This window comes from Hypomesus transpacificus, unplaced genomic scaffold, assembly GCF_021917145.1.
Source record: "Hypomesus transpacificus isolate Combined female unplaced genomic scaffold, fHypTra1 scaffold_143, whole genome shotgun sequence".
NCBI classification, from domain to species: domain Eukaryota; kingdom Metazoa; phylum Chordata; class Actinopteri; order Osmeriformes; family Osmeridae; genus Hypomesus; species Hypomesus transpacificus.
In genome coordinates, this window is record NW_025813715.1 from 111,466 (window position 1) to 132,867 (window position 21,402).

The 21,402-nt window shown below is 42.1% G+C and overlaps 1 protein-coding gene across 3 annotated transcripts; it reads left to right on the forward strand.

Moving 5' to 3' along the window:
- Positions 1 to 972: 972 nt before the first annotated feature.
- Positions 973 to 20,926, forward strand: LOC124488557 (zinc finger protein 711-like). 3 transcript variants are annotated; one of them, XM_047051241.1, is made up of 10 exons: positions 973 to 1,157; positions 2,179 to 2,226; positions 2,454 to 2,529; positions 2,902 to 2,999; positions 3,188 to 3,919; positions 4,642 to 4,791; positions 4,940 to 5,080; positions 5,192 to 5,329; positions 19,375 to 19,524; positions 19,649 to 20,926. In XM_047051241.1, exons 4-10 carry the CDS (start codon positions 2,921 to 2,923, stop codon positions 20,860 to 20,862), a joined length of 2,604 nt encoding a protein of 867 aa, XP_046907197.1. In that variant the 5' UTR covers positions 973 to 1,157; positions 2,179 to 2,226; positions 2,454 to 2,529; positions 2,902 to 2,920; the 3' UTR covers positions 20,863 to 20,926. The 3 variants fall into 3 exon arrangements, with proteins under 3 accessions (XP_046907197.1, XP_046907196.1, XP_046907195.1); XM_047051240.1 differs by having other exon boundaries at positions 975 to 1,157; positions 5,189 to 5,329; positions 19,652 to 20,926; XM_047051239.1 differs by having other exon boundaries at positions 976 to 1,157; positions 5,189 to 5,329.
- Positions 20,927 to 21,402: the final 476 nt, after the last annotated feature.

Below are 21,402 nucleotides of genomic sequence, written 5' to 3' on the forward strand. Positions count from 1 at the left end.
GAAATCACCTTTTATTTATTTTGGAAGCAGAGCGCGCCTATCCTTAGTAATACATGAAGTGTCTTGTATCTCTAACTGTGTGACCCTAACAAATGATGGTGATCTGGGTGTCGCATGGTTCTGGTATAGTTTAGTCGTTCACCCCTCATGCAAATGTACTAATCGGTTAAAATGTGATTAGTATTTTTGATCTTCAAGCTACCTGCGTTTAAATATTAATGTTGTATTGTTTTGCTGGCTCAGCAATGCAATATTGTTGGGCCACACACTTCCCTTACAACTACTTTAAAATATAATCCTAGCTGAACCAATGTTTTTAAATTCTAAAGTACACTTAAATGGTGTGTGCATTTACCAGTTGTTTCTATGACAAATTGACAGGCCAAACTTGAGTCTTGCTTACGGATACCACTGTAACAATAAAGAAATTGTTCATGCACAATGCTAGAATGAACATGCTTTTAATCAGCTATGCACTCTTATGTTGAAGTGGTGCCTGTAGAAATTAGAAGTAAAATGACAAATAAAGACTACCAAGAATGTTATTGTATTTTATTTTTTACGCAAATCGTTGTGATACTGACAACAACGGCTGATACTGTCCTTAATTAAATGCAGTCTAACATTCTGTGAGGAAATTAACACATCCCTTACTTCAGCTTAGCATTATGCTGAATGTGATTCATTTTTGTTTCCACCACTATCTTATGATTCAAGTACACAATTGAATTGTATTTCAGCTCTTTATCCACTGGGTGCACACTTCACAGCCACGCCCAACCGCGTTCGTGCACTCTTGCATTAATTAATTCTGAATTCTACTGTAATCATGCCCGGTGAAGTCCATACCATTGTTCAAATTGTAAAAAACCTGAAAACATCAATTGGGTCTCGATACCCTTTTCCCTTTGCGTGACGCAAATTCACCAGGATAAGCGGTAAACCAGACCACGCTTTGTCTGCCCCCCACCCCTCCCGCCCGCCTTCCTCTGGTTGTCAGCGACGAACCTGATTGGCCGAGGCCTTGCAAAGAGTGCCCGGGGATCCAAAAGTACAGGCCGCATTTAGCTTACTGTCGAAAAATAAACCAAAACACTAACAGACTAAATCAAGAAAGGATAAAAATCAGCGATATATTTGAAGGAGTTCATAAGCAGGTAAATCATTTCAGACTGATTGAAAATGTAAACCGAACGTGAGACTAGGGCCCAGTCGGCCGATGCGGAAACATTATTATGCCGCATGCACTAGCTTATTAGCTTTTTAGCTTGCAAGTCAGCTAAATCGTCGCCGTACAACATCTTTAACGCATTTTGCACGGAATCTGTACTTTCAATTTAGTCTGTGTATATTTTTTGACTTGATACTTATTGTGCAATGCAAGTATTGATTCAATATCTACAGTACTTTAACGGTGGACGATTGCTAGCCGTGTTAGCACTAGGCTAAAAAAAATGGCGGATCGGAGAAAGACCTCGCCTACTTGCTAGCCATTTTGCTTGTGGGCGCTGCGATTCAGATAGAAATAGATGTTCCAGAGTGAGGACAAATGTGGAAATCGCGCAATATCTTCTATTATTCACATATCTAGACGTGTGCATCATTGCTTAAATGCTCAGTCTATGTATTGTGGATCCAGATGTCTGAATCTGTCGCATAATTCTACCAAGCCTGACAGAGCTAGCTCTAGCTAGCTAGCATGAATATTGTGAACTTATTAGCTTGATAGCTCAAACCACGGTTGTGTCCATATGTCCCTCCTCCTATCCAAATTCAGCATGTAAGCTTAGCTAAAAAGCCCAAACTGCCAATATAGTTAGATTTATTTTATCGTAGCTACTGTAATGCATTTGTTATTAAGGACAGGAGGGAGTGTGTGCAGTCACAACCCACTAGTTCGCCACCATACAAGTGCATAACAGTACTGTACCAGTCGACATCCTTTCATTTTTGTCTGAAAACCATCCAAACAATGGATTTCGTTAATCTGAAATTAAACCCGTGTAGTAAAGCGCAAACAACAACGCGTCTTTGTTTCCCTCAATATGGTTGTAACTATTTTTACCTGGTCTGATCGTAGTCAGTCATTAAGTGTAAATGTTGATCTAATGGCAGACTTGCAACTGGGGATATATATGTCTCATCTAAATAAAGAAATAAAATGTCCTGCTTCCACAGTACTACTTCCCAGCTTGTTGAACGGTGCATCTGAGCCTACCAGCAGCTGTGAGTGGCTATTCTGTAGACAAGATGCTACAAGTGTTTTACATGTATACTGTGTAGCTAGCTACTAATTGCAGCAACAAAGTACATTGTGTAATGCATGGTACTATTGCATTCTCCTTCTGTAATATCTCACTGTGATAATGTTCATGCAGACAAATGTTTCAAGGTCCTTCTTAAACAAGGGTGATCTGTTGTTCCATAACACAATCTTTCAATTTTGAACACAGGACTATCCATCCTAATGGAAGAAGGGATTAGGGACAGAACCTTGTTGCTATTTTAGTCTTTGCATCAAATGTGAAGGTACGCATCACATACACTGTGTTTCAAATCTCCATTCTAGAGGTGCTCCGATACTAAGAAGAGTATGATACGAGTACTAAGTGTTAAGTTTTATAGAATTGGTTGATACTGAGGAAAGTATGGTAGATAGTATTTCTAGTTACTCAAAGAAACTGTTCAATATTTGAAATGTAAAAGTGTGTAAGTGCCTTTTTTCACAATGCCAGTAGCCAGCTACAAACAGTCTGGCTAACTGACAACAAACATTATCTTATCAACGACTAGTATCGGTGCATCTCTTGTCCAATCCTTTCTTAAAATCTTTTTAATAGAAATGTTCAAATAAAATAATGAAAATAAAACCATGGTTGACTGGTGAACTGTCTATCAAAGCCTTCTTTAGACGCTAAAGATGGACCATGGTGGAGGGGTCTTGGAGCTGCACACCCAGGAGTTGAAGATGCCCCATACGATGATAATGCAGGATTTTGGTATGTAGTTTTTTTATAGCAGTTAGTCCTTAACAGGAATGTTTGTAATGAATGACAAGGGTGTGCTTTATTGCTATACTGCTTCTTTGGAGGCCTTTATGTGAAACCTCTTTTTTTGCTATCCTTTCTTCCACTCCATTCAAACATGAAACACATACATTTACATGTATTTTCATGTGTGTTTATAGTAGCAGGGATGGGAGGCTTGGCTCACATTGACGGGGAGCACATCATAGTGTCTGTGCCCGAGGGCATGCTGCTGTCTGACGTGATGACTGATGAAGGTATCCTTCTTGAGCATGGCCTAGAGGTGGGGGGTGTACAGACGGAAGTGGAAGTTGATGGCTTGGAGGCACATGTGGTCGATGGCCTGGAAGAGGAAGTGGAGGGCTTAGATGCCGAGGTGGTGGAAGGCCTTGGAACAGAGGTAGTGGAGCTTGAGGCACAAGTGGTGGATGGCTTGGAGGAGGAGTTGGAAGTGGAGGAAGAGGGTTTGGAGGCAGAGTTTATAGAAAGCCTGGAAGCAGAGGTAGAGGTTGAAGGCCTTCAGACGGAGGTGGAAGAAGAGGAGCAGGACCTTGACCAGGAGGACATATCTTCGGATGGAGTGATGATGCCAGAGTCCATCCTGGGGTCAGAGGTTGCGATAGAGGATGCCCTTGACTCTCACCACCACGTCCTGACCTCTGAACTTGTCCATCACCATGACAACATGCCAGACCAAGTGTTTGTGGCAGAACTGCTGTCAGAGCACCAGCAGGGGGTGCTAGATCAGGAACTGGCTGAAGAAGAGGTGCTAGGGGAAGAGGAGGATGAGGCCCAGGATCGGGAGGAGCTGGGTGGGGAGACTGTGGCTCTACAGACAGACGAGGAAGAGGAGGATGTCAGGAGCAACTCCGAGGACTACCTCATGATCTCCTGTGAGTTTGACGGACACCTCTGTTTTAGACTGAATAAAAGTAGTAGTATTTCCTGTGAGGTCATTTTCATTGAGTGATGGGTAGTACTGACCTTGCAATCAGATTGACAGATTCATAGTATATTGATGATATACCATGGGTAAAATCATTTTGCAGTACTAGTAGATATATTACTGCGGATCCACATGAATTATCAATACACATATTTATTCAATAACAAATAGCCAAAATACCCTGCATCTCTACTGAAAATAAAGTATCCACTTAATATTGTCTTGCTGCTGGTTTCCTAGTCAGCATTTGCATCCTAAAGGAAACCATTGAAGCAAGTTGATTCAGACTACTATCCCAGTGTTGTGAGTCTGCACTGCTCTTCTGGCTGTAAAGTGATATTGAAATAAGCAGCTGCTATGGGGTGGGGAGGGGGGTGACTGGTCAATGTGAGTAGTATTCTGGAAATTAGTTTTGACAGATTGCCTATTAAATTATTGTCCAACATCCCTTTGTTTCCAGAAGTTATTGTTTATTTCTAGCAACCAGGAAACAACCAAGCTAAATTTAAATATATATATTTACAAAAATGTTAATTGTTTGTTTAAAAAAAGCTCCATATTATGTAACCATTGTATAAAAGCAATAAACCAAATAATCAACATACCATGTTTTTTTTTGTAAAGACATTTTAACATGTGAAGCTAATGTGTGTGTCTGTGTGTTTCTAGTGGATGATGTGGGGGAGAAGCTAGACATCGGAGACACTCCTTTAGAGATCAGAACGGAAGGGATAGAGGATGAACAGAACAAGCAGGATGGATCTGAGGTCATCAAGGTCTACATCTTCAAAGCCGAGGCCGATGACGACGTGGAGATAGGCATGCAGACATGAATGAATCTGACTTTATGTGCAGTTTATTTCAGCAAATATGACAAAAAGTGCATCTCAACATTACCGACCCTGCCTTTAAAATGAATGATCTAAAAAGATCTGTAACCATGTTTGTGTCTGCTCTGGGTCTTCAGGAGGCACAGAGGTTGTGTCAGAGTGTGACTTCCAAAACGGCCATGCAGTGCTGGAGTCTGGGTCTGGGGCTCGGCTGGGGCGAGAGAAGATGGTCTACATGGCTGTCAAAGACCCTGCCCAGGGAGATGAGGAGGAACTCAGTAAGTATGGATCAAAGTGGTGCTCAAATCAAAACATGATACTTTATTGATCTCCAAAGGGACAGGGGAGGGGGTAACAGATCTAAATGATTGATTGTGTGTGTGTAGCAGACGTATCGGACATGGCTGAGCAGGTGTACATGGAGGTTATAGTAGGAGAGGATGAGTCAGCTGCCAACCAGGACTCCCACTTGGATGAATCCCCCAACAACAAGATGTTCGTCCCCGTGTCCTGGGCTGCTGCCTGTGGTAAATTAATCCAGAACGTTCCTTGGATGACACACACTGCTCATTTTTGATATCATGAAGAGCTAGTTTCAGACACAAATGAAACCTAATACTGGTTGAAAAAGAACAGCCTGTAGCTGTTATAACTATAATCTGCTGGTAGCTATAGCTGGAATTATTGTAGTAGACTGGGGCAATTCCAGCGTTATGGATGTGACATTTGTACTCAAAATGACAAGAAACATTTCTCAGTAAAACAAAGCTTCTTACAATATTTAAATTAGTCATGCATATTCTGAAAGTACTCAATGGGTAGAATAGAGGAAGAAAACAATTTTTTGCAAAAAATATTTTTCAGACACAAAATTATTACAGAAACACCTGCGTTATGAATGTGACGAGAAATGACAGTCATTTTCTGGAGACTATACTTTTTCTGTAACTCTGTGAACCCTTAAGTTTAATGTAGAAAGTTTGATATTGACATGATCATGGAGTTTTAGGTGAACATAAAAATAGCAATTTTTAAAACATTCAGTCTTTTATGCAGAATTTTATGAGGAAAAACCTGCGTTATGGATGTGACATTATTCTGTTATGATTCTTGATGTTATCAAGAATCAAACTTTCACAGCGCTTTTCTCAACATCTAAAATAACTTGTGAAATAGTTTTAACATTAAAAAAAACATCTGAAATGTCACTGGAGATTTTCAAGATGGCCATCAAAATAGCATTGATAATGACATTTTGGGCCCTATTTTAACAATCTGAAACGTAATTATCAAAAAGTGAAACACAAGTGACTTTGTGGGCGGGACTCCGGCGTTGTTGCTATTATACCGGCGGGATAAATGACTCTGCGCCTGGCGCAAATCTAAAATGGGTTGGTCTGAAGTAGCTACATTACTCATAGGTGTGGTTTGGCCGTAACGTGCAATAAACCAATCAGAGCAACATCTCACATTTCCTTTAAGAGCAGGCGCGCTTGTTATCTTGCGGATTGCTTTTATAACGGAATTTGCCACAATTGTAAAAAATCAAGTTCACATACAGAGACTCATGAAACTCTTTTCAATCATTGACATGGAAGAACTGTATTGTAGCTTGCAGGAAAAGGAGCCTGGCCTTGCCAGTAGTGCACACGGGCCAAGCATGCACCCTTAAAATAGCATCTGAATAAAGCGCCATTGACTTTAGACTAACTTTTTCCTGGTCAGTGGCGGAATAGTTTTTTGCAAACTGCAAAATAACACCAAGGAACGTTTGGGCGGAACACGCCCCCTCTTTTCGCTGAACTGCCCTGGGAGCGCAAGTTCCTTCCCTAATTTACCGACGTGCATCTGTGAAGGGAAAAGTCTACTTTCCGTTGAGTGCAAAATAGGAATGATACTTGCGTCAGTGTACAAAGTCAATTGCGCTGGGTACAAGAAAAGGACCCCTTATCTTGTTTTAGATGGAGTTGTTGTCAAATTACTATTATAAAAGTTCAGAATGGTCACAATCATCTTTAGCTGTGAATACTCTCACACAGTCTTACAAATGGTTTTGAGTAATGAACACAAAAAAAGTATTTTTTTAAATATTTGTCTTTTTTGGGAAACCAGCATTTCGGATATGACGTTTGAACGCGTCTGGACCAGTCTTATGCAAATTACATAAAACGCCTACATGAATAGTGATTTTCAACATTAAACTATTAACTAAGCACTGAAATTAAAAACATTGAGTTACAAATAAACTGTGTGAAATACCCCCAAAACACAGTCAATGACCCCTTTAAGACATCTTTGATCGAAGCTGTCAACTCTACCTCAGCTTGATCCGACAGGTAGCGCAAGCAAATTACAGAGCGCCGCCTTAAATGCCTAAACCAATCGAGTCCCTCGAGCACTTTCAAGTTGCCTCTCTAGTAGGAAGTAAATATACAAAAATGGAGCGGGGATCGAGGTTATGGCAAAGACAGTTACGGCAAGACAATTAGGCTACTCGAAATTTCAGTATCACTGGAGAAGATGTCGATCGTTTAGGCTATATCATGTTACCCATGATTCCGACTATAATCATGAATGGAATGTCTGTTTCACTGAAACACGTCGGTGAAAGGGGTTATAACAGCCGAAAACACAATTGTTTGCTTTGCCGTTTCATTTGAGAACATTTCCATTGTGTTTTGAACAGTGTATTGTGAAGATTTACATTGTGTAGCGTCCGTAACGTCATGTCCATAACACATCATTAAAGTTTTTAAAAGTAACAAAGGGGCAAGATTTTTTTATTAAACTAACCATTGGTATAAATAAGCTTTGCACAGAAACTTTGGATGTTGTAGCATCGGCACTGTTTGATAGACATAAACTTATTCTACAAAATGTTACGGACGTGACATGGCCATGGAACTCACTGACTCATAAACAAGAGGCTTAATGCATTTAAGGAGTTGTGCTTTTAACTCAAGCTGAGCATACACAATGCTATATCATTCCCTTGTCAATCAGGAAAATGCTAAATGGTAACATTTTACCCGTTCTTGAAATGGTACAAAACGGCCATTTGACAAAAAAATGTTTGCATGAGTGCACAACTTGTATATTATGTAAAAGAGTGCAATTGTCTATAAATGTAGATCAGAGTGGTTACATGCAACAAAATATAGACCTAAGTGAAAATTTCTTTTTTTCTATGGTAAGGGTGACCTTTGCATGGAATTGCCCACTGTCATTCTGTTATTGGAGTAGCTAGGAACATTGCTGCTTGATACTTTCGGGTCTTTAAGGTTTCAATACCAAACTTCTAGTATTTTTGGGAAAATAACCCTTTTTATATAATCCGCACCCCACCTGAATGGGAGCTTTGTGTTTGTAAATCTGAATATAGTGTTAAACCGCACTGGAATATATGCCGCACTTGATACGGGAACAATGGTGCCAAGCAATGCATGAGTATAGGCAGTACAGCATGCCGTTGTTGTCGCCCAACTGGTTACCACGCTAACTGGTTCCCCAGCTGTGCGTTTGTTAGAAACCGAACCCGAATGTAGGCTACTAAACACATATTTGAGCATCCAGCATCCACTTTGTGAGGTTTCAATGATTCATACATTTGTATTTTGTTTCTAACAAACACACGACACATGTATTACCATCATATTTCATTTATTATGTGAAGCACTACATATGCATTTAAGCTGATATTGTCAGCGACAATCTTACTTTGCAATATGTGGTGTCATTAGGGGGCTGTGATATCTTGGTAAATATGGCTATTGCCTCGAGACAACCCCAAATACGTGTTTAGTAGCCTACATTCAGGTAGTGTCAACGGTAACAAATTGTTTCAGAAGAAGCCACAACAAAATGTTGCCTGAAGTCCATTGTAGTTAAACAATTTGTGACTGAATACCTGAAATTCCCATCTGCTTCGGTAGGTTTCTGTGTTAATGCAAAGGACTTCAATGATGGGTGTGTTTTTGCTCATGGGATCGAATCTCACTCCTATCTTTTATTTTCTTAGCTTCCATTTATTTTGTCTTGGCGAATGGCTGTAATGTAGTGCTCGCTACATATACAACTATGAAATGAATTGATTTCAAAAGATACAGCGAAGAAACACTTAGCCAAAAACAAAATTGCATAGGAAATGAATAGACACATGTTGTGTTTCAAAGGGTTAGCGTGGGCTATTTTGATCGTATTGTCTGGGTTAGCAGCGACGTTTTTAGTATGAATTTTTTATATGTGGTGCCAGAAGGAGCTTTGATGTTGTGGAAAATACGGCTATTGCCTCGAAACAACCCCAAATACGTGATTAGTAGCCTACATTTGGGTAGTGTTTATGGGAACCAGTTGTTTTAGAAGAAGCCAAAACAAGACGTTACCTGAAGGCAAACGTAGTAAATAAATACGTAACGATTTAGCAACTTTTTCATGAGCCAGAATAGTTCGCAGTGTAAAGAAATGGACATTCGTGTTAACGTGTTTTTTGCTCTAGTGCAATCGAAATCCCACTTCATGCGAGCCTGCAAATGTTTTATTTTGTCTCCGTTTATTTCGTCGTGAATGGATGTAATGTAGTGCGCATGTAGCCTATACTTTCATACTCGCCGTAGCAAATATGAGATCCGACTTGAAAATCCCCAGGAATATGATAGTGAATTTGTGACTAATCTGGTAACGGAGGAAGACTGATACGTGAACCAGTGTTGCCAACTCAGCGACTTTGTCGCTAGATCTGCCAATTCCTTTTTTGGGACTTAGATTTTGAGGTGAGGGGACTGACAAGCCAGAAGGTAAAGTGGTCAACCGTTCGTTTTATCAATAAGCAGACCTGCCAACCTGTACGCAATTTGTGTACCGGATACGCATTTTTAGTTGAAAGTACGCTGTTACTTTTATTGGCTGTCAATCATGATGGAAGAGTAAACAAGTTAAATTACAGCATGTCCACCATCTCTTGTGGGGGTTATACATTAAGCCATTTGTTGTGCCCTTACCACATTGTGCCTCATATATTGTAAATGTTAGACCCAGTGACAGGCTGACATGAAATGGCTTGCATAATACTTAGTAAGGAGGCCATAATAATTTTTGACTCATGGCTGAAGTTACGTTTCTCCAGCTCTCCCCAGGTTGGCAAAAAAAGTATCTCAAAATTAGGGCAGTCCCCATTTAGTCGACTAGTAGATTTTCTGGTCGATATGCTCTTGGTCGACTACGATTTTTTTAGTCGAGCTGCCATATGGCAGTGTGAGATCTGATTCCCGCTTGTGTCATCATTGCTGAATTAACTAAATGTTCTACAGAAATGGAAGATTATATTATTTAAGACAAATAAAGCAACTCTAAAAATATTTAATTTAAAAGAAAAGGTGTGACTGTTTTCCCTCGTTAATCTGCACTTTGTTTTGTTTTGGTATTTTGCACACAGCGCCAGCACAGTTGGCTGCAGAACTACAAACTCTGCCATAGCCTACTTTGTCGGTGTTATTTGTCGAAATGGCAAAGAAATCTGTGGTATGGCAGCATTTCATAAAAGTAGATTTACATTTACAAAGTACCGGGTGACTCGAATAACGTTGAATGCAAACTCTGCCAACAACGGTTTATTTTTCATAGTTCGACGTTGAATATGATGTAGCTTACCACCTGAAAAACGTAAGTTGGCCTAGCCCTATTTCGCTCATGCTAACGCGCTGGGTTGAAAAATGAATATGCCTATTATAAGAATCACATCCATATTGAATGACAATCTTCTCCGGCCAAGAGAACAAAATCTCTCCACCGCCATTACGGAACTATAACACAAACTAGCGCACAAACTAGCGCACCATCAACGTCATCGTTCTCAGCTACTCCCTTTGTTCGCTGATTGGCCGGTTGAAAATCATCCTGAAAAATCTGACTTGCGTACCGAATGGCCAGACCTAGTACAAAAGCTAAATCAAAATTGAGCGGAAGTACGTAGGAGGGCAGAGCCAGGCTACTGTTCCCCACTCAGCAAAAAAAAAGCGTTTCAAAGTTCGATTAGTCGATTTTCAGACGTTTTAGTCAAGTCTTGATCGACCAAAGAAAATCTTAGTCGGGGATAGCCCTAGTAATATCCTTCTCACCTTTTTCACCCCTGGCCCGTTTTTATGCCTGCAAACTTCGAAAATGGAAGTAAGTGCATAATGTATGTTTTCTATTGCCCGGCAATTACTTAATATTTACCTTTAGACGCGTGAGTTCAAAATATTTTATGACAGATATGAGTTATTTTTCTGAAACAGTAGCTAGCTAGCTTTAGTTAGCTTCCGGGCTAAGTTAGCTAGCATAATACTCATTGGAATGCTACTACCATGCTAGCAGACCTCCCAACCAGCAAAAACGAATTTCAGGGAGGTCGCTTCACCGGCTACGCACATATGTGACTGGGGGACACCGGCTGCGAAGCGCCTGGAAGCGCCGCGCAGCGCCACGATCGGCTATGACTGAGCAAAAGCTGTTCACACCAGACGCACATTTCTCCACGCCGGTCACCAAGCCTTTACGCTGACATGGTAGCCTACATAAACATGGCATTGGCTATATCCCAGTATTGATCCTTTTCTACGTTGTCCTTGTCAAATTGGTGCTGGGGGTCATACAACTCCCTGTGCTTTTCAACTTCGAGAATTAATTTGATATTGTCCATCTCCTTGAATTTCTCGCTGATTTTCAAAATCAACTTGGTGGTTCTCTTTCGGTAGACTATGTCTGAACGCTTGTGTGTTGTGTGCAACGCGTGACAACTTGTTTCTCTCAAACAAACAAAACAACTACGGGCATGCTAGCTCAACAGATCAATCTGTTTATTTTCATTAGTTTTCAACATTGTGTTGTTAGGTTTAATATAGGGTTAATATTGGTAAAGTACGTAGGCCTTCAAAGTAATATAAAAAAATCATTATAAAGTCTACAACTTAACAAATGTTCACCGTAGTCTACAATTAATGTAGCAAAATCTTAATAACATGTTTTTTTTATTCAAATCAACTAATATGCAGACCTACATACTCCTCAGAGTAAAAAAAAAAGGGGGGGGAGGGGGCGTGCCCCCGGCTGGATTTTTTTGTGATTTTAATATGCAAATGACACAATTCTGAGCGTGAATTAAAGGCCATATTGCAGGTTAAACATCACTGTTGATATATGGGTACATGAAGCACTCAAAATATGTATATCATTAAAAAAATCTACAAATGGTGTCTCTAAATGGTGTTAAAGACTAGTTTTTGTCGTTTTTGGTGTTAGCATTAGCATATTAGCGCAATTTGGTGATGAGGTCATGTTGGGAAACGTGGAGGAGACTAGGCATAGATATCCATAGACATAATATAGATATCTATGGAGACTAGAATCAGATTAGTACTAGAAATATGGCGAATGAATGCAACTCACCAGGGCGCTTCACAGGGGCGGTTCAAGAGATTTTCATTCGGGGTGGCAATGGGGTGGCAGAAGGAAGTTGTTGGGTGGCCTCCTGGAGGCGAATCAAACCCAAAGTAGGGGGGGTACAGTACTCCCTATGGTAAATGATTAGGCTACAACATTGTAGTTTAAATTAACCAGTAACATTAATATTATTTATTGAAATGTTCTGTAATGTACAAATAATAATCTTCCATGGGAAGATTGAGGTTCATGTTGTTTAATTGTAACTTGTTTCACTACATGCTCCTATGGTTCTTCCCTTTGGGATTGTTTTTTCACAATGTATGCTTCTTGTTTTGGCTAACCGCAATGTTTGGGGCTATCTCGTTATTATGATCAGAGACCTATACACTTTTGTAAAGCTCTCTCTTGGAAGTCACTTTGGATAAAAGTGTCTGCTAAATGCATTTTAAAAAATTGGGGTGGCAGTACTTTTTATTGGGGTGGCAGCTGCCACCCCTAGCCACCCCTTAGATCCGCCACTGGCGCTTCACCAACTCCACTCATTCTCCTCGGACCATCTAACTACATAAAACATTTACACAATTTCTCCAGAATGAAACACCTTCTGTTATGTACGCTATTGCAGCTTTGTCCCAAGATCTCTACAGACCATGAAGCTAATTTAATGCTCAACACTTGAACACAGGGGCTTATTACTTGAAAGAGGAACTAGAGATGGTACAATTCCTGGGGGAAATTGTAGAGCGTGTGTCGGTTGCGTCCTTTTGAAACTAGCTATTCTAACAACGTTGTCAACAGCAGTATTTTTCAGATGGAATCGCGATTCAAACAGTACCATCTGCTAACTGAAAATATGCCCCCAAAGACGTAAATAAGCTTGATATTTATCGACCATTTGGTCTCAGTCTAGAGCCCTGCATGGAGAAGCTGCATGAAGAAGCTACGAGCCAGCTAGCCTAGCTGATGCTGCTAGCCAAACTTCACTGAATGTGCCAGAATTGAAAAACTTTTGTTTTGACCTAACCTAGTTTAGCCTGTGGCATTGGAGACAGCGAGGCACCACACAAGCTTGAATTTAAATACATTAGTTAATGTGACATTACTTACTGCACATGCAAGTCTTGAATTGCTTAAATGTATGATGCTGCCAGTACACCACGGCACAATAGATAGTACTTAAGCTACTAGTACTGGGCAACAGTCTATCCCATATAGTGCTAGTTCTATCCAGCCTAGCACATACAGTGGGGCAAAAAAGTATTTAGTCAGCCACCAATTGTATGAGTTCTCCCACTTAAAAAGATGAGAGGCCTGTAATTTTAATCCAGAAAATCACATTTTTAAGAATTTATTTGCAAATGATGATGGAAAAGAAGTATTTGGTCAATAACAAAAGTTCATCTCAATACGTTGTTATATACCCTTTGTTGGCAATGACAGAGGTCAAACGTTTTCTGTAAGTCTAAACAAGCTTTTCATACACTGTTGCTGGTATTTTGGCCCATTCCTCCATGCAGATCTTCTCTAGAGCAGTGATGTTTTGGGGCTGTCGCTGTTCCACACGGACTTTCAACTCCCTCCACAGATTTTCTATGGGGTTGAGATCTGGAGACTGGCTGGGCCACTCCAGGACCTTGAAATGCTTCTTACGAAGCCACTCCTTCGTTGCCCGGGCGGTGTGTTTGGGATCATTGTCATGCTGCAAGACCCAGCCATGTTTCATCTTCAAATGCCCTTGCTGATGGAAGGAGGTTTTCACTCAAAATCTCACGATACATGGCCCCATTCATTCTTTCCTTTACACGGATCAGTCGTCCTGGTCCCCTTGCAGAAAAACAGCCCCAAAGCATGATGTTTCCACCCCCATGTTTCACAGTAGGTATGGTGTTCTTTGGCTGCAATTCGGCATTCTTTCTCCTCCAAACACGACAAGTTGAGTTTTTACCAAAAAGTTCTATTTTGGTTTCATCTGACCATATGACATTCTCCCAATCCTCTTCTGGATCATCCAAATGCTCTCTAGCAAACTTCAGACGGGCCCAGACATGTACTGGCTTAAGCAGGGGGACACGTCTGGCACTGCAGGATTTGAGTCCCTGGCGGCGTAGTGTGTTACTGATGGAAGCCTTTGTTACGTTGGTCCCAGCTTTCTGCAGGTCATTCACTAGGTCCCCCCGTGTGGTTCTGGGATTTTTGTTCACCGTTTTTGTGATCATTTTGACCCCACGGGGTGAGATCTTGCGTGGAGCACCAGATTGAGGGAGACTATCAGTGGTCTTGTATGTCTTCCAGTTTCTAATAATTGCTCCCACAGTTGATTTTTTTCACACCAAGCTGCTTAACTATTGCAGATTCAGTCTTCCCAGCCTGGTGCAGGTCTACAATTTTGTTCCTGGTGTCCTTTGACAGCTCTTTGGTCTTGGCCATAGTAGAGTTTGGAGTGTGACTGTTTGAGGTTGTGGATAGGTGTCTTTTATACTGATAACGAGTTCAAACAGGAGCCATTAATACAGGTAACAAGTGTAGGACAGAGGAGCCTTTTAAAGAAGAAATTACAGGTCTGTGAGAGCCAGAATTTTTGCTTGTTTGTAGGTGACCAAATACTTATTTTACCGAGGAATTTACCAATTAATTCATAAAAAATCCTACAATGTGATTTTCTGGACTTTTTTTCTTTCTAATTTTGTCTCTCATAGTTGAGGTATACCTATGATGAAAAATACAGGCTTCTCTCATCTTTTTAAGTGGGAGAACTTGCACAATTGGTGGCTGACTAAATACTTCTTGCCCCACTGTATATGCACGTTGTATCTACTGCGTCATCTCAGTTAAACTATCACGGCTTGGAAATACTGCAACTTGCTTTGGTACTTTGGTGAGACTTCTCACCAAAAGAACGAAGGGGAACCTTCGAGTAAGATCCCCAGCGAAAAGTAGCCTCAACTTTCCTCGACTTTTAGCTACGGCACTAATGCTGAAAGCTCGCTGATATAGCTGTCGGTCTTACTAGAACGGCGTATGTATGCATTGTTGCTAACGTGTGTGACGTTGTGACTGTGCATATGTGAGAAAGACGCATGAGTGACAGAGAGACGGAGGGAGGGCAGGGGAAAGGAAATGCAGCTGAACGAATACGCTGCGTGTTTTAACCTAAATAGCGATAAAAAAAAAGTTTCACGAAACGCAATATGTGGCGGCCGGTGTTGATTCTGTGGCGCACCGCCACAAATTAGTCTATGTGTGGGAAACACTGCCCTGCATGGCATGCAGAAGAAAGGTTCTACACAATTCACGTAAATGATCCAATTGACCAAGAAAATGGCGATTGTCGCCGAAAAGGGACAAGTTTGCAGGTCTGAGTATGGTGTCTTTTATCATCCTACTGACAATTTCGCAAGCTTCTCGCGAGCACATTCGACCAGCTGCCGAAACGATCACTGCAGATCACAGGCAATCGCGGCGCCTCAACAGGACGACATCAAATTATTTGTTGAAGTTGAAAAGTACAGGGATTTTTACAAGGACAACGTAAAGGAGGATCAATGCTGGGATGCTGTTGGACTTAATGTGAAAAAGGAAAGCTCAGAGTAGCTGAAGGGCTTGGTGAATGGCGCGGAGAAATGCGCTTCTGGTGTGAACAGCCTTGAGCCAGTTGTAGCCGATCATGACGCGTCCGAGCGCGTCCAGGCGCTTCGCAGTCAGTGTGTCCCAGGCGTTAAATAGCATTCACGAAAAAAGTATTTCTACTTGTGTTTTCTTATAAAAAGATTATATAAGAGGCTTCAAAATATAAACCGCACTACCACAAGACATGTGGTTGTTATTTCCGTAGTATATGGGATTTTTTTTTAGCAGTGGGGGCAAGTGTGTGTGTGTGTCCCCGGCCGAAACAAAGTGCCAACCCTATATTTCGTTAGCCTGGTCCTAACCAGACCCTCGTACATTTCATTTGTACAGAGGGTCTGGGATCGCTCCATTGACAAACGTTAACTTCCTTGAAGGCGGGTCCTCTGTTGAAGTTTAAAACTATTGGATCTGCTCAGAGCCACTCTGATTTGCCATAACCAATCGCAAGCGTTTGCCTAAGCCAACTCCATCACCACTACTGTAACGGAGCTAGCTGCCGTAGCTGGAAAATTAAACTTTTCCCGAACCCTGTGGGGAGGAGGGCCACAACGTCATGGCCACCAACAAAACTCAGCAAGGAATGTTCTTGCTCCGGCTTTAACTTATGGATATTCGGCAGCGTTGCCACAACCGCAGAATAGCTTCGCTCGCATCTTTCTCCGCCGCCATTACTGAACTACTCAAACTAGTGCACAACATTAACGTCATTGTTGTCAGCCACTCCCTCTATTCGCTGATTGGACCTACAAAAAATGTGTTTCTGAAAACCGACTTCAAAGTCAAACTCCTAGACCTAGTACAGAAGCAAAATCCAAATTGTGCGGAAGTACGTAGGAGGGCAGAGCCAGGCTAATATTTCGTAGCAGGTTTGACCATTGTAATGGACCATTGCTATTCATGTAATGGTCTAATAGCTAATGTAATATACACACATTTTCCATTTTAAAAAATGAAGTTAGGCTACTTAAAGACACCTTACACTCAAAGTATGTTCTAAAAGGCATAAATGCTGCCAATTAATAATTGAGGCAACAACTTGTAAATGGTCAGTAGGGTTTTTCATGCAAAGAGAAAATGTTGGCGCGCGCCAAAGCCATTTTCCTGAGCGCCAATGACAAATCCAGAGCGCCAAAGGCATAAAAAAGTGCAAAAAAAAAAAAAGAACTGTTCCTCTCGCGTGCAATGCATGTCAGCGAATATGTTCTCAATATTATGTTTCAAGCAGGCTACAGCCGAACCCTCGTTCTGTTTTGATCAATAGTAATCGAGTTGATAAGCGTGTCTTCTTGTCTGATCAATACGCAACTGTGAGGTGCGCTAATGGACCGAGTGGCTACTAAACTGTCGTTCCACTGCGAGGGCCGGCCCGACATGCATGAATAAACCTATGCAAATGAAATTTTCACTCAAAATGCTGACAAAAGTTTAATTTACGATTTCAAACGCAGCATCCATTGGTATTCTTAACCTGGAATGATAATATATAGTGCAGTGTTTCCTCTATGGCAAAATTTCTGCCGCCACGGTATCAGAAACCAGGCTGTACAAAATTGAGCAGTTGAGATTGCGTGTGTGCGTCCTTGAGAACTGTAACAGTGCGTGTCCACTGCAGCGACACGATGCGAGCGACAACATGTTTTCCATTCATTTTCTATGGAGCCAGGCGAATCGCTTGCGTGGTGCATTGTGGGCAGCGACGCAACAGAGTTGAGATTTTCTCAACTTTATGCAAATGAGGAGCGATTTTCGCTAGCGATGGCCAATCGGAGTGTTTTCTTGTTTCTCGTAACGTAGCAACCATGGTAAACATTTCTAGGTTTCAAGGTGGAGAAGAAACTAATCGTTTGTGTGGCCGCTTACCCAGTCCTGTAAGATACATAGTTGTATTCGTACAGAGATGTTGTGCAAGATGCATGGCGCAAGGTTTGCCGAAGTTGTGGGTGCTTGTACTTTCAAATTCAGTTTAGTCACATTACGTAACTTCGTTCTATGGTAACTAGCTAGCGAGCCCAGCTGGAACTCCCTATCGTATCGACAGATTAGCAGAGACTGAGGAATATAGTATAATGTTTTTTACACATGTCAACGTGTATGTCAGTACAGTTTTGAATTTTGTATACAAGTTGTATTTTGATCGATGTTGCAACTACGTAAACCCAAGTCTGCACACTTGGCCATGACAACTACAATAGTGACTTTAGAGAACTACATTTTACATTTATCTGTTTGAAATGCCCCCGAGCGTGGTGAACTGTGGGAAGGCAAGCGATGGCAAGCGATTCGCGTCGTTGCAGTGGACACGCACTGTAAGTCGTAGAACTTATGTTTTCAGCCCGTTATTGTATAAGTCTATAGTTCTTGCAAATTTAAATCAAGTTAACTGGTTATTTTCGTTGTTTGAATTGTTCCCTGCTAGCTAAATTGCACATGTCTGTTGATTCGATAGAGATTGCTGCCCTTGCTCAGGTTTGTATTTTAGGTGCATTATTATGCTGAAGTAGTTTGAATGAATAAAAAGTGGGTTTATTGTTAATATTTGCTGCAGAATGCTTAGCCTATCAAGTTCAAATGAAGCAGGCAGTGTATGTGCTTCAGAGTGGCCTACCTTAATCGATAGGCTAGGCTACTGACCATTTACAATAAGTTGTAACGTCAAGTATTAATTGGCAGCATTTATGCCATTCAAAACATACTTTGAGTGTAAGGTGTCTTTAAGTAGCCTAACTTTATTGCCTTAGGGGAAATAGGACGAAAATATGTGCAATATTAAATTAGCAATTAGACCATTACATTAATGGGGGGGAAGAATGTCTATATACATACATAATTTTGGGGAGCACCGAAGACCCATTTTGACCCAGGAAAAACCCTGGTCAGTAGCTTAGCCTATCGATTAAGGTAGACCACTCGGAAGCATGTACACTGTCTGCTTCATTTGATCTTGATAGGCAAAGCATTCTGTAGCAAATAATAACAATATACCCACTATTTATTAATTAAAAATACTTGAGCATAATAATGCACCTAAAATACAAACGTAAGCCAGGGCAGAAATCGCTATCGAATCGACATGTGCAATTTCGCTAGCAAGGGAAGGATACAAACAACAAAAATCACCAGTGAACTGGATTTATATTTGCAGGAACTATGGACTAATACAATAACAGGCTTAAATGAACTGACAACATAAATTATACGATTTACAGTTCTCAAGGACGCACACACGCAATCTCAACTGCGCTGTGAAGTGCGTGTTCCTGCTATTCTCCGACATGCACTCTAACAATCACTGCTGATCGACGGCCCAACATTTTGTACAGCCCTATTTCTGATACCGTGGCGGCAGAAATTATGCCATGGCGGGCCGCAAAATCAACATAGCGGAAACACTGATATGTATACAGATAAACATGTGACTGTGTTATACTGTATATTTGAAAACCTCTTTATGTCAAAGGTATCATTTAGTTTGTGTTGCTGATGTGACCATTGTAGGTAACGGCATGTGTGTATCTCTGTGTTACAGGGGTAACAGGTGTAGGAAACAACCCAGACGCCCTGAAGAACGGCGCAGCCACACCCTACCTCCAGATCAGAGAGAGTCTTGCGGCCAACCGTATGCTCAAACAAAAGACCAAGAAGAAGAAGAAAGGGGAGGCTCGACAATTCCAGACCGGTATGAAAGTAGCTGATGTTACAAGGCGTGAATGGGGTCATAGATGAATGACAGGCTTGCGCAACCCGTAAACATTTCTCAGAAAGCTGTGTGCTATAACTCCCTGTCATTCTGTGCTTCTCAGCAGTGATCATTGGTCCCGACGGCCTGCCTCTCACCGTCTACCCCTGCCACGTTTGCGGCAAGAAGTTCCGCTCACGAGGCTTCCTCAAGTGCCACATGAAAAACCACCCAGACCATCTGCTCAAGAAGAAATACCAGTGTACTGACTGCGATTTCACCACCAACAAGAAGGTCAACTTCCACAACCACCTGGAGAGCCACAAATTGCTGATCCATCGAGGTGGTGGCAGCGGTGGAGGTGGAGGCGAGCGTGGCGACCGCAGCCCTGAGTATACAGAGTACACACGGCGCTACCATGAGGCAAGTCCTTTAGGATCTAACAAGCTCATCCTGAGAGATAAGGAACCCAAACTCCACCACTGTAAATACTGTGACTATGAGACCGCCGAGCAGGGCCTGCTCAACCGCCACTTGTTGGCCGTGCACAGCAAGAACTTTGCACACGTGTGCGTGGAGTGCGCCAAGGGCTTCCGACATCCATCAGAGCTAAAGAAGCACATGCGCACGCACACAGGAGAGAAGCCCTACCACTGCCCGCACTGTGAATTCCGGTGCGCTGACCAGTCCAACTTAAAGACTCACATTAAGAGCAAGCATGGGGCAGACCTCCCCTACAAGTGCAGCCATTGCCCTCAGGCCTATGCCGACGAGCTGGAGCTGCAGCGACACATGGAGGTGGTACAAGGCCACAAGACCCACCAGTGTCCACACTGCGAGCACAAGAGCACCAACTCCTCTGACCTCAAACGCCACATCATCTCAGTGCACACCAAGGACTTCCCCCACCAGTGTGATGTTTGCGAGAAGGGCTTCCACAGGCCCTCCGAGCTCAAGAAGCATGCCGAGTCCCACAAGGGCAACAAGGTGCACCAGTGTCGGCACTGCAACTTCACCACCTCCGACCCCTTCACCCTGAGCCGGCACATCTTGTCAGTGCACACAAAGGACCTCCCCTTCAAGTGTAAGCGCTGCAGGCGTGGTTTCAGACAGCCAGTGGAGTTGAAGAAGCACATGAAGACTCACAGTGGCAGGAAGGTGTATCAGTGCCAGTATTGCGAGTACAACAGCACGGACGCCTCGGGGTTCAAACGTCACGTCATCTCCATCCACACCAAGGAGTACCCCCACCGCTGTGACTACTGTCTCAAGGGGTTTAGGCGGCCCTCTGAGAAAAGCCAACACATAGCTCGCCACCACAAGGACATGCTGATGTAGACCTGGGAAGGAGACCACAGGCCAGAAGCTCACGTAGACGCTCCTCTCTATTGTCGATCTGCTTCACATGAGACAGTTAAACAAGGTGATGGAACACCTCGACCATTGTAAACGAAGAAGATCATGATGAGAACAATATTCTAGTTGACCAATCTCTGTTCTGTGGTGATGTGAAAGTAGTTCTTAATGAACCCAACATCACCTTACACCCCCTCTCCCTCTTCTTAAAAGCAGTGGGAGAATATATGTGGGTGGGATGGGGTGAGGCAAGGTGTGTAAAGACTTTATCCATGTGGTGGAACGACTTTATATCTGGTCGTTGTTGTTGATGTTTTGTTTTTGCTGCAGAGGAAATTGCATATGAACATTTATTCAGGGTTTTGAAATGTCTATATTTTTATACAGAGTGATCTGCTTGGCTGCGAAGCTGAGAAAACAACGTCCTTCAAGACAGGACGTGGTGCTTAGTGACCATCTCACACTTTCTCTTTCCAGATATAACGGACTGATAAAGATGACCCCATTATCCCTCTATTCCCC